This window comes from Meriones unguiculatus, chromosome 17, assembly GCF_030254825.1.
Source record: "Meriones unguiculatus strain TT.TT164.6M chromosome 17, Bangor_MerUng_6.1, whole genome shotgun sequence".
In the NCBI taxonomy this organism is placed as follows: Eukaryota; Metazoa; Chordata; class Mammalia; order Rodentia; family Muridae; genus Meriones; species Meriones unguiculatus.
This window is the reverse complement of record NC_083364.1, coordinates 41255554-41270133: the sequence shown is the minus strand read 5'-3', so window position 1 is coordinate 41270133 and position 14580 is coordinate 41255554. Positions and strand designations below refer to the sequence as shown.

General features: G+C 37.8%; 1 protein-coding gene across 5 annotated transcripts in view; it reads right to left on the bottom strand.

The window, feature by feature from the left end:
* Gsk3b (glycogen synthase kinase 3 beta) overlaps positions 1-14580 on the bottom strand; it is a 149207-nt gene that overhangs the window by 33898 nt on the left and 100729 nt on the right. For all 5 annotated transcript variants that reach the window (XM_060370382.1, XM_021648578.2, XM_021648577.2 and 2 more), the window contains exon 8: positions 9539-9634. In XM_060370382.1, the coding sequence (XP_060226365.1) occupies positions 9539-9634 (96 nt within the window). The remainder of the gene's footprint in view (positions 1-9538; positions 9635-14580) is intronic.

Here is a 14580-nt window from a genome sequence, read left to right as displayed (position 1 = left end):
ATCAAAAGGAAATCTAGAAGTAAAGTTCCCAAAGTAAAGTGGTCTTCCATGACCTGGATTAATTATCCACAGACATGGCTGGGAGGGGCATATTGGCCTGCTTTTAAAAATGTACATTCCCAATATGCTAAGATCTCACAATTACTTTGACTCAATTATACAGTATAAACATTTTTTTTTTTTTTTGCTAAAATACTGGTCATGAGAGAGAAGTATTAAGCATATTTAATTTATAAATTTCAAGCCAGATGTTTAATTTGTGTGCGCTAAGAAGAAACCAGGCCACCGCGGATTATTCTCCTTTCTTGGATTGACTTCCCTGCTAGGAGACGTTTATTTACTGACAGTCTCATTATGTTAGGACTCTTCAGGAAACTGACATATCACCTCAGGAGTGCGGGTATATAAACTCAGTTTGTTCTACTGTGGGCTTTGCCCCCTCATACCCTTGCACCCATGACTTAGGAAAAAAATGAATAAATATAGAGCATTCATTCCTTTTTGCAAAAACTCACTGAAAAAAAAATCCTTTACTTTGAGCAGTACAAATTCAACACAGCTTCAACTGCAAATATGCCCAATTCACCCACCAAAAGCTAAACAGAAATTTATACAATAAACAAAACAACTAAGGGACAGTCACAGTTACAGGTGACATGCAGAATAATGCACACCAACACCTAGGCAAAACGGAGCCAAATATGCAAAGGAGGTAGCAGGGTCTATTATGTCTAGGTATTGAGAACACAAAAAAATGGCAGAACTCACCAGTAGCTGTGAACTCCCTTGACTAAGCTAAGAGAATGTAACATTCTTTTAGGATAGTTTTCAGTGGGGGAATTAAATATTTTGCAAAAAATAAATAATCCGCGGATTACTTTTAGTCTGCAGACTAATATTTAGTGCATGGGATTAAAATCCGGCCCATCACAATAAAAAAAATATTAAACACAATCAGGTGGACAAAAAACAGAAAATCATGCCAAGAGAACTAACAGCATAAAGGAAGATTCAACTGGGCCAACTAACAATTAGTATGCAGACTAAATATGGACAGCCAAGTATGCAGCAAGGCCACAGACACCCCTTTAAAAGCTAAAATGAAAAATAATAAAACAAAACAAAATGAAACAAAGGAAAAAAGGAATAAAAGAGAAATGAAATAAAAAAAAGAAAAATAATCAAATGAACCAAAACACTGACATGAACTTTTGAGTTCTTCAAATACTACCTCACCTATGCAGCAACATATTTTCTTAAATTCAACAAATAGACACTTATCACATTTACTAGTCCTTGGGGGGGAGGGCTATCATAAAATTAATTTTCCCCCAAAAGTCTCTGTGGTATTGAACAAATGCAAACAAATCCTTAAATGAAGAATTATTCAAAATAAATTTGCATTTGGGTAACTCAGGGAACAGAGACAAGTTTCTAAGACTTTGGCTATGAAACCCAACCTGGAGCTAAATGCTATGCCTGAGCCTGAGGCCCTTCAGAATGGCTATTTAAGAACAGTCACATACATTTCAAGACCTATGGTTAAAACAGTTTCTAGTGTCAGCTCTCATCAATGTGGCTGTATTGAGCACCAAACCAAAGCAACATGAAAATGCCCACTTTATGAATATAGACAGTGAAAATTAATCTAGTAGAACAGAGATCAAATTCAGTGTCTGCTCAAACAGCTGCTAACCCCCTACTAGTTTCCATTATGAGCTTACGAAACTGACATTTTTGGTCATTGGCAAAATATAATCCCACAGTTCTAAAAGCTGTTAAACCATGAATAATAAAGAGCAACTTCAATACTTGCTCTCAATTAACCTAAAGTTATCTGTAATAATAAACCTAAATGTGAGATTACAGTGAGACAGTATTATGGTTCTGTTGAATAGTTACTTATGTTAATTAACAACAACAACAAAGAAACCAAGTAAGTGGCTTTCTAAGTAGATAATAGGTAATTCACTATTTAAAATAAAAAATAATATCGTTTACTAGTATTTTTGCATGATCTTATTCATTGATCTAGTGATACACTAAAATATAGTGTAAACCAATCTACTACTGTGGTGGTTTGAATAAAAGTGGCCCCATAGGCCTAAGGGAGTGGCACGTGCTGAGGTGTAGGAGAAGTGGCCTTGTTGAGCTAGGCGTGGCTCTGCTGGAGGACGTGTGTCATGTGGGGGCAGGCTTTGAGGCCCCAGATGCTCAAGCAAGGTCTAGTAGCTCAGTACTTTCTTGCTGCCTGTGGGTGCAGGTGTAGAGCTCTCGGCTACCTCTCCAGCACCATGTCAGCCTGCACACAGTCATGCTTCCCACCATGATGATGGTGGACTAAACTTCTGAAACTGTAAGCCAGCCCCATTAAATGTTTTCCTGTGTAAGAGTCGTTGTGGCCATGGTGTCTCTTCATAGCAATAAAACCCTAACTAAGACAATTAATTCCCACTGAAAACCAACTTTCAGAGAGTTCACAAGCCAGGAGAAATTGCTATGTCTGAAGCCACTGTCTTACAGAGTAAATCACAAACTGAATGTAGCTCAGGCTTAATGAAGACACAAATTTTTCTAACTTTTGATGGTTCGAAAAGTCAGATAAAGGCTGAAAACAAGAAACACAAGAAATCCTTTTCTTAGTCACAACAAAGCACGCCCTAACATTTAATGAATTTCAACTGCCCTAAGTAAAATGCTAACTTTTGCTGAATTGTTTGACATGTAAAGAAATATTTACAGATAGTAGTAACATTTACCTACACAGTATAATTTCTCCTCTTACATCCTCACTGATGAAACATTATTACAGACCTCCACATGAGCATGCATTATCAAATGACCACTTACCCAGATTAACTTTCCATGCTTTTGAAAAACAGCTAACATAACCAAGCTGGCTTTCCTAAGAGTACATGAATATTCCTTTTCATCAACCTCTCCCATTCTAAAATGTCTGCCTAGCCTTTTCCTCTATACCTCAGCAAGTCATGTCTTTGCTTGTCTCTTTCTTCTACCTTTTCAAATTCTTTTGCATGTTTACGCGTGGAGGTCAGGAGACACGTTCTTTCTTTCTACCATGTGGGTTCTAGAACAAATGCAGGCTGCCGGGCTGGAGCCTTCACCAGCTGAGCCACCTCCTGGGGGCCACTTAAGCAAATCTTAATTCTGCTTCAGCAGCCCTTTGTCCTGTGTCATCTTTAGGGAGATGTCTTTTACTGCCTTCACCGAAGGTCTGTCTTGTGACACCCAATGGATGTAAACAGCTTTGAACATTTACAACACACAATTTATATTATTTAATACTTGCTTTAACTAGGTTCTTCAAAGGCAAGGACTGCATATTTTATTTTGTATCCTTTAGGAGACCCACTGATGATAAAGAACACATTGTATTTAAAAGAATAATGATACATTAAAAAAAAGCCTTCTCTAATCTATCCTCAATCTCATCCTTTGTTTCCTTTAAATAATTAATCACTCTAGGTGTGTGTGTGTATGTGTCGAGTTGGGTATCAAGTCTGGGGCTTTGCATATGCTAGGAATGTGCTGTATCACTGAGCCATGCTCCTAGTATTAGGAAGTACATTTTCAACCTAGAAGACGGAAAATAAGAAAGTATACTCACTGAGAAGACCAAGTCTAAAAATAGGACAAGAGATCACGGTGCTAATACTAAAGCAGATGCAGAAGAAACTTCTGCAAAGATGGTGTACATGCTCACAAGGTAAGTGCTAACTGGTTAGTACAGTATTCAGGGCATTCAGTGCTGAAAAACAAAATCTGATTTCCCACAAGCAATGAAATAGATCAGAGGCAATCTTAGCAACCAGCTAATATCCCAATATGGTTTTATGTTTTTTGGAATACATGGGAATATAAGGAATAAGACAGCCTCCCAAACACACACAAGTAGGTAGAATGGGTGTGCTGTCATAGCAATGTTTTTTTTTTCTTTATGGGCCTCCCTGAAGGTTTTTGAGTGATGTACTAAGGGTTGAAATGGAGAAATCTGCCAAGTTCTGGAAAATCATATTAAATGGTCACGGGAAAAATGTAAGGTTATTAAAAGTCTTAAAAAGAAACAACACAATGAGGGGTTTTTGGTTTGGTTTTAAGCAGAGTGTAACTTAACTCAGTGTTAAATGATTCCTCTAATAGCTAAAGGGGCCTCATTGTTTACTCTTTTAGCAAGATGGAACAACAGTATTCACTTATACTGACGCATGGTCTGACAAGTCAGATATGGGATATCTGTTTTCGCTGGATTTTATTTTCTGAGAAACTTATCTAATAACTTATGCTCCCACATAACCGATGTATACACTTAGCTGCTGAGTATTACCATGTCAAAAACTTGGCAACAAACATTTTTACAAGTTTGTTTCTTTACATTTGTTTGTTTGTTGTGTATACATGCCCACAAAGACCAAACTACGTAGGGCACTGGTTCTCTCCTCCTACGTGGTGGGTTCCTGAGACCAAACCCAGCCCATCCTACTTTGGTACCAAGTGCTTTAACCAGCTAAGCCCTCTTTCTGACTCTCAATAAACATTCTGAAGTAATTTATAGCCACGTCATCGTTATGAAACAGCAATAAGAAATTGCTGTAATGTATACAATTCGACTTAATGAGTACTAAGGCATTTACATGATGAATAATCATAGACTACATGGACGATGAGAAAATTTCATGGGAAAAGGAAGACCTCTGAGATAGAGTAATATTTGTTTAGCAAAGAAGAAAAGGAAGAACACTGTATGTGGGATGTGGAGAGGGAAAGACACTAGCAAGAAGAAATGAATGTGGCTTCTCCTGCATCAATTAGGGATGCTTGAATACATTAGAAAATTGAGCATGGCTGTATGTCCCTTTAAGGTAAGGCATAAGCTAGGCAACAGCACCACATACAGCTAACTTACTAAGTAGTCTAACACAATGATAAAAGATGCGGGCCCTTGGGATTCTGTTCTACTTCTTTCCATAAACTAACGATGGCTTCCACCACTTTGTAACATTATACAAATGCAGGCATTCCTTATCTGACCTCAAGATTACTTGCTACCAGGGACAAAAGAGAGTATCTGAGAGTAACTGAAACAAAAGATATCAGCTACTCAATACTCGGAGTGGGAGACACCCATGACAACTACAGAATGAGCAAAGAAGGTATCCCCAGTCTACCTTAATTACACACCGACCTTAAATCCATTGTCTAACTGTATGTATTTAAGAGATGGAGGAAGTAGAATAACCTGGGAAGAAGAGAGTTCTAGTAACTAGATCCCCTGGGGAACCATGGGGACAGCTAAGTCTGTTTATTGGAAGGGCAGGTAGGAAAGGATCAAGAGCAGTACGACCTGGATGGTCTGCACCTGATGGGGCTGCTCCCAGAAGAATGGAATAAACAGTTAATAACTATGCTGAAAATCACAAGTCAGGGCATGTGATCACCGTGTCATGCATTCCCTAGCCAACTTTCCTAAAGGCTCGGAGGAATCTGAGAAGAAGGCTAACAGTGTCATGAGAAGGATGGACTGGACTTTCTGAAACTGAAGGAATGAAATAAGTAAGGAGGTAGGAGGTTGTTTTATAGGTCTATACGACCACAATGGCCTAAACCAGGGGCAAGAAATGAGGCAAAGAGAAGAGACAAGGTGGAAGTACACTGAAGGAGAATGTTCTCCATTCATCCATGACTGAGATAAGATAATCCTTTGTAATCATTACAGCTGTATTTTAAAAAGAACCTGAAGACAGACAACCACTCTCTTGGAAAACACAGACATTAAAGCAGCAACAGTACTTAAGCTCCATGTCTTTTCTAGTGACCCACAGTTTGCCATGCCTCCAGGGACTAAAGGCAAGATGTAAGGTTTTTCTCTTTTTTCCAACCAAATCTCTGTATTTAATTCTTAGTCTACTATTGTATCACTCCCTTTAACTTTCAATCTGGTATTTCTTCTTTGAAATATACAGCACCCACCAACACATAAGCCTCATTTCCTTTCCCATTTAAACCATTAAGTACTTTTTCAATAAGTTAGGTTGCATTAGCTATTCTATAACTGTTTTTGTTTGTTTCTGTAGACAGGGTTTCTCTGTATAGCCATGGCTGTTCTGGACTCACACTGTAGACCAGGCTGGCCTCAAACTCACAGGGATCTATCTACCTGCCTCTGCCTCCCAGAGTGCTGGGATTACAGGTGTATGCCACCACACCCAGCTTTATTCTATACTTTTTAAGATACATTTAATTTTATGTGTATGTGAGGTTTCTCTGCATGTACATATGTGTATCACACATGTGTCTGGTGTCTGTAGAGGTCAAGAGAGGTTCCCTGGAAGTTCTGGGAGGGAACTGAACCTCCACTCCTCTGTAAGAGCAAAAAAGGTCTTAAGGGCTGAACCATCTGCTCCAGCCCCCAACTAGCTATTATGTAACAGTCAAGGGCAACTTGAATGGATTCTTAAATCACACAGACCATGTAATGTAGCATACTGACAATACTGTTTCCCCTCTCTCCTGTACACCTTTATCCTTTGTTTGTAAGGAAGACAGTTTTCTCCTTAATCTCTCTACATGTTTGAGAATACAAATTACCCTGCAGAAAAGCACATTTAAATAAAATGGTTTCTTTTTAGAAAGAGGATGGAGACTTAAATGGGAGTCCATGACTTGAATTTCAGTGTATTTTCAAGTTCATGTGAGGAAATTTATGGTAACTACTGGGGAATTACACTGCAGCCAAGAAGCCAGGGCTTATGCTCTCGTAGTTTTAGGAAAGACCAAAGCGGATTCTAAAGGAAGACAGCAGAAAACAAAGCATTCTTGTTTCTCTGTCTTTCCAGAGCCAAAGAACAAGGTATTTTTAGAGAACATTATGTACAATTTTGAATGCTGCTACTGGCTACCTAGTACAGGCTACATTTCTCAAGCTGCTGTAAACTACCACACTGGGAGAATACAGAAGGAGGGCTTCCTCTAGGAATCTCAAGTTCTACATTTTATTTTTGAAAAAAAATTATTTTAATTCAATGCAAGCATACTTTGATCATATACTCAGTTGGAGACATGGAATGTCTATGTACAAAATTGTGTGTCAATAAATTTATTTATTATAAAATACATCTGCATGAAGGGAAAGCCGAATTGTCAAAAGACACTATATAAATGAAGGGTTCATGGTAGCTTTAATATAAAAGGAAGAGAATTGAACAATCAATCTACACATGGCTTAGAATAAAAGATCTAAATAAATGACCTTCAGAGTTCATTAACGTTTGGAAAGTATTCAGGATGTAAGAGAAACACGAATCCAAGACGACAGAGAGAAGCTTAACCTAACTCACCATAGTTCTTTCTGTTGGCTATATCTTACAATTAACCATATTATATTCTGGGTAATATTTCCATTGCAGAGAAAAAAATTGGAGTGGAGATAAAATATATGACACACATCAATGCTGGCGGCAGTACTGATTGTTAAACACGATTCTGTAACCTCAATTGGAGCACTGTATTTGTCAGCTCAATTGTGTGTCAGCATGAAAAATAACCTAGTGAATAGTTAAGACATACTAAGACTGATGTCTTACAAGAACTTCTCGCCTTCTTCCTTTATAAAAATGATTACTTAAAACATGGAAATACAGCCAGGCAGAACAAAAACTCCCACAAAATGATATTCTCCCTATAGAGCAACCTACTTTTAGAATATGTCTCTGTATTTAATACCCAGAAATCTATTTTCTCCTTAGTTGTAATTACAGTATATTATAAATCACTCACAATACACACTGACCTGTAATAATTCTAGTGGATTCAATCCACTTAAGCCTCTAAATCCAAACAGGTCACTTAGGATCCTCTGGGTTTAGAGCCACATCAAAGATCCCAAGTATTATCTTAGTTAGCTCTAAGACAAGCCTTAAATACAAAGATCCAAGACTACTTTACCAAAGACTAGTGTTCATCATGAATTTTAAAATGAAGGGGACTTGGCCTCTTAGTAGAATGAGAGCCTCAACCTATATTTCTGGCACTAAAATATTAGTATGTCTTTGTTTAAATAGGGAAGAAATAATAAATGTTAAGTATTTTTTCTGCAGAGAGGTCATGAGAATGTTAAAGGAAGTATCTGGAATCATGTAATTAGAAGGATAATAGAACAGGAAGAGAAAGAGGGTCAGTGTGGTGGTTTGAATAGGAACGGGCCCAAAGACTCATGTATATGAATGCTTAGCCACAGGAAGTGGCACTAATAGGAGGTGTGGCCTTGGTGGAGGAAGTGTATAGTTGTAGAGACCAGCTTTGAGGTCTCAAATGCTCAAGCCCAGGCACAGTAGCTCACAGTTCTTTTCCTGCTGCCTGAAGATCCAGATGTAGAACTCTCAGCTACCTCTCCAGCACCATGTTTTCCTGCATGCTTTTCACCATGATGACAGTGGACTAAACCTCTACACTGTAAGCCAGCCCCAATTAAATGTTTTTCTTTATAAGAACTGCTGTGGTCATTGATGCCTCTTCACAGCAAAAAAGCTCTAAGACAGGCAGGCATACTGATTACAGGGAGGATGAACTATTTCACCTATAACCTTAAATTACTTTACCTCTTAAACATTTTACAATCAACTAAATGAGCTTACCAATATATGAAGCAAGTTATGTGGACATTTAAAAAGTCTTGTTTGAAACACAAATTTAAAAGTTGACTGTTTCTAACCCAGTATCTCCACCTACTACCTGAATGACTATGACTGAAAAGATCTAGCATCAGACACACATTGGTGTGCACGTAAGAACAGTGTTAGTTTTACAACAGCCTGTAACAGCTGCCCGCACAGTTTGGATTACTGGATTCCTAGCTTTGGCTAGAGTTTCTGAATCTATAAAATGAGGCAGCTATAAATGAACGCCATCTTAAATACTGACATATTCTATTTTTGTCTCTGTACACTTAATCTCATAATACAACTCAGGATGGATTAACTCCTGATTAGGCTTTTCCAATGGCTAATAAATATTTTATACACATTATAAATTATTTTTAAAGTATATACCCAACAAGATTATACCTGCTTTAAAAATACTGCTTCTGAAATACCAACAGGACAATAAACAAAACATACATCTATCAGAAGGTCTATTTTTGATAGTTTAAAAGAATAAAGAAAAATATAAAGGTATTTTATTTGAAATAATATTGAACTATGCATCTCTATTTAAATCAAGAAATTAAGTTTAGAACCTTAGGTTTTTAAAATCCTGTCCCATTATTTTAACATCTTGGGTACTTTGTTCTTACATGCAAATGAAAGTCAAGGCTGGAAACTGCCTACAGGCAATCACTATGGACAGAAGTATACCATCAACAAAACAGTGAGCTACAGCCACTGAGCTACCTTCCCAGAGAACTGCTGTGCATTTGTAATTGACATAAGTATCTGTAATAGTTTAGCTGAAGCACAATAAAACCCCAAGACTTATTTAACTATTACTTGATGTATTTTCTCAAAAATTCATTTTCACTCACCTTTGTCCAAGGATGTGCCTTGATTTGAGGAAATTTAAATTCTGTATAATTTGGGTTCATTTCTCTAATTTGCTCCCTTGTTGGTGTTCCCAGGACCTACACAAAGAAAAAAAAAAATGTCAATTTTTTCTATCTATCTATCTATCTATCTATCTATCTATCTATCTATCTATCCATCCAGATATATAGATTCTTTGTTTTACTAAAATAAAGAATTTCAAGCAAAAACAAAGAACTTACAGACTTTACGAAAGCTTTTTAGAAACTATGCAATACCACTATAGACTAATGTTTTATGAGAAGAAGGATGTTAAAAATCTGAGTGATAAAAAGGTTACTTGCTGGACCATATCTCACAGACTGGCATTCTACATAAGAACCCTACAACGGCATCGACCATTAAGTCCACCAAACACCCACATCTGCACACACACATGCAAAGCATCGGGACATAAAATAAACACATAACTTGAAAATATTAAAGCGATCCCTGGGCTTCCTTTCCCACTATCCCAGCACTGGTGCTGGCTGTGGACTGTGGAAAAAGTAACATTCAAACTGGCCAGGCCTAATAATGCTATAGTCTGGCATCTGTGGCAAATTTCAAACAGGCCTTTCCTGAAAAAGCGAGACTCTAGGTTTGATTCATACACATATTAATATATATATATATAATATATATATACTAAAAACTCCAAACACATCATCAACAACAACAAAAAACAAACAAAAAATTAGGTAAAAATTCAGGGTAAAATCTGATAGATTCCACCTATAGAAACAATCAATTTGCAATGGTCACATCTGAATAAGACTATCTTAATTCACAGAATAAGACCCAGAATCAGTCTATTCTGTTAAAAATGCCAACTAGGAAAAGCTGTGTCAGGACTTTCATCACTTCACTCAATCATTAATTATTTGGAGAATCACTACATAAAAAAACTACATGAACATCTACAGAAGACATAGAGAAAAAGAGAGCTCATATAGGTGTTTAAACTATTCTTGTTTCTGTCCCCCCCACCCCCCTTTTTTTTTGTTTTTCAAGACAGAGTTTCTCTGTGTAGCCTTGGCCGTCCTATACTTACTTCATAGACCATGCTGGCATTGAACTGTCTCTGCTTCCTAAGTGCTGGGATCACTTGGCCATCACACCCAACTTCTTTTTCCTTTCTTAAAGACAGTTACACTATGTAGCTTTGCTGGCCTAGAACTCATTGTTATCTGCCTGCCCTGTCTCCTGAGTGCTGAGATTAAAAGCATATGGCACCAAGCCCAAGCTACATTCCTTAGTTTTTGACTGGTTTTACTTCTCTAGACACTGTTAAAACTTTCATAACCTTCACTGACTTTTTAAATAGATTTTTCTTCAAAAGATACTTTTAAGATAAGTCAAAGACTGAGATAAAGGATTGTAAAGCACATTCTTTAATATATCTAGATTATATTAGAACTCTAATGATTGAGAAAACACTGAAGAGATACCTGCTCACATGTCTATTCCTTTATAACAGCAAAAATACAGGGTCAATCTATGTCTATACTGATGGGTGGATGCAGGAAAATGTGTTATAAATACACAATGGGGTACATTTTACCATAAGACAAATAACTTGTCATTAGTGACAACATGAATGGAACTGGAGGACATCATATAAACTAAGTCACCCACAGAAAAACAAGCATCACACATTCTACTTATTTGTAGCCAAAACCTGACTTTTCGCCTACTCAGTTTTTACATTAAGTACAGAGCATGTATTTATAATAGTGGAGAAAACCTACTCAACAGTAACGAGATGAAGTTCCTCAGTTAAACACCTATTGGTCTGAATGTAACTGCTGGTTTTTACCTTTAAAACATGCACCTGTGACTTTTAACAGCCTTTAATTACTAACTTGCAAGCTGTCATTAAAAATCTTATCATTACTTTCAAAATCAATTAAGCATATAAAGAAATTCCTCAGCACACTTTATTTAAAGTCATTCAACCTTGAATTTACTAAGGCTACTCTCTATGGAAAGAAGACATCCCAACATCACAAAATGTTCTGGATGTCATTTCTCTACGCTTTTGATTATTTTTTAAATCTTAATAACAAAGCAATTTCTAGGCTATTTTTTATGATTTTAATAAACCACTTAAAATTTTAGGGAACAAATTTTTTATTAATGAGTATTTCTAGTCTGGGTGTGGCAGTACATTCCTTTAAGCCCAGAACTTGGGAGGCAGAAGCAAGTGGAGCTCAAGGCTAGCCTGGTCTACACAGCAAGTTCTAGGCCAGCTGGACCTACATAGAGAAACTGTGTTTCTGGACTTGGTCATGAAGAGTTCCGGAAATTCACAAACTTTAGATAACTAGCTGAGAGATATTCTGATCTACAGGTTAGTGAAGGTTTGTTTGTTTCCTAGAAAGGGTGAGTGAACAGTGTAAGCATGTGAGCCATGCTTCCTGTCACTCTCATCTCTCCTGCTGCTGCACAAAAGCATCCAGAAGCAAAGCTTATTCATAACACGGTGCAGACTGTACTCAGGCCCAGGTCCTAGCTGGCTGACCACTCATCTGCTCAAAACATTTTCAGGCATGAGAAATGGAGGCCCAGAATGAGTATCTTTTCAGAAGTAAAAACTAGCTAGAGGAAGAGCTACGGCAGAAGCTGAGGCTTTCCAGAAGAACTTGGGGCTTACGGGGGTGATTTCAAAGACTCTAGTTCTAAGGTTTAGAGGAAAGTAAACAATTTGGTTTCTAATTTCAGTGGTGATGAAAAATGCTCAGGTCATTAAATCACAAAGGCGGGGACTTAGAAAACCACCTGGGAAGAGCTCACCACCAAGTGGTGGGTTGAGGTATACCATTTACAAGACAGCCTGAGGCTGGCACCAGGGTGACGGTGAGGACGGGAATAAGGAACTGACACAGACATTTACAAAAAGAGAAAGTGGAGCTGAGTAATAATTCAGTTGTTATGGACCTTTCTGCAAGGCAAGCATGAATACCTGAACCTGATCTCTGAGGATGCACGTGACAAAGTCAGGGCTGGGGGCATGCTGTTCTGGGAGGTGGAGACAGGCAGAACTGTGGGGGCACCCTGGCCAGTCAGCCTGGCCTACAAGGCAGGCTCCATCTCAGGGAGAGACCCTGTCTCAAACAAAAAAGGGGAAATGTGTCTGACTGGCAACACACAAATGTGTACTCTGGCCACCATAAAACACAGGTATATATACAAGTGCAAGCACATGCACAAATGAGAAATTGAAAGAAGACTGGCAAACTACCTTCCAAATGTTTTTTTTTTTTATGCCAGCCGCCATCAGAGAAATTTCTGATTGCAATAAACAATAGTAAATATTGAGACTCATTGATACCTAACACGCTGAGAAGTGACCAGTGAGTGTTCAGTGCTAACAAGGATATTTTTGCCATTCTCTCTAAGACTCCTGGAGAAAGAATGTGAGAATACAGGGGAAAGGGCCGCAGAATGCTGTCATCTGGGTATAATATAGCCATTGCAATTGTGATGTCTCAGGAGCTGGCCATGTCAATAGTCAATCATGGATAGGAGGGAAGGTGCCACCGCTCTTGTTGGCTACTGGTAAGAATCTGAGGTGGGGGTAGGGCAGTCACAATCTCTTCTTGCACTCTTCCTGGAGAGCCTAACAGGCTCCAATAGATAGGTCCAAAACCACAGCCACTCAGTGGATCACAAAAGAAAGCAAAACAACATGAATGTGAGAAAAAGACTTGTAGGGAGGATTGACGTGGAGAGTAAGTAATCTGAATGCATTATATACTTGTACAAAATTGTAAAAAGTTTTCAAATAAAAAAAAATTAAGCATGTGTCAAAAAACCCAACCAACCAACAAACCAAACAAACAAACAGAAAAAGGCTGAGATAGGGTCCAAGTGGTTGGAATAGGTCCCATAGTATCATGGAAGTCAAGGAAGATAGATGGAAAATAAGCCAAATTTGTCCATAATTCCTTAAAATGTTTTCCCTGAAGTAAGACAAAAAAGAAGGGAGAGTTCATAAAAACTCTGTCAGTTTCAGGGTCAAGGATGAAGCCATGGTATACCTCTGCAGGGAGAGCCCTGGGTTTTGATTACCAGCACCAGAACATAAACTCAGAACAAAATACAATCCTCTTAAAGTACATGCATTATATCACATAAACAAAACTGAACTCTTCTGAGTTGTGTGAATACATTAATTTTATAAAGATTGATTTATTTAATATATATGAGTGCTCTATCTCTCTGTGTGTCTGCATGGCAGAAGAGGCCATCACATCCCGACAGGTGTGAGCCACCATGTGGTTGCTGGGAATTGAATTCAGCAGTCAGTGCTTTTAACCACTGAGCCATCTCTCCAGCCCTGAACACATTCTTTTTAACAGTAATAAAAACAACAAAAATAGTAAATTGTAAAAAACAAACCAACAGCTAAACAGACTTCTTGAAAACTTGAAAAAAGCTCATTTAAACAAAATTGACCTGTAGGATAGAAATTCAACTTCGTACGCATGTATCATGCATGAGTTGTTAATAATATGTCTTCAGCAACAGAATATGAAATATCATCGTCATCTATCTGGCTATCAAGATCATAAGTATACTTTATAAAAATTAAGTAATTAAGAAAATTTGATACAACATTTTTCAGTTTTCTGTAGCCATATAGACTTCTACTAGAAATTTCTGGCTCATTCATGTGTAGGTACGCACAACACGATCTGTGATGGCACCATAAAAGGACATACTAAATATAACTTCTACAGTCAAAAGTGCTTCTATAACCAAAAAGGATTAAAGTGTAGAAAGTGTTTGCTGTGAACATCCCGAAATGGAGTTGCCACTGCAAAGCAGTCAAATGTAAGCAAAAGCTATGAGTGTAATTTCTGTACAATTGCAGTTCAGGAAATAAGAAATGCTGGACAAGAACTTGTGTTACTGAAGGGGTGGTGGTTTGGGGTAGGCACTGTATCACAGAATTCTGCTTCCAGCCATTTTCAAAGTTTAACTGGCTTTCAGGAATAAA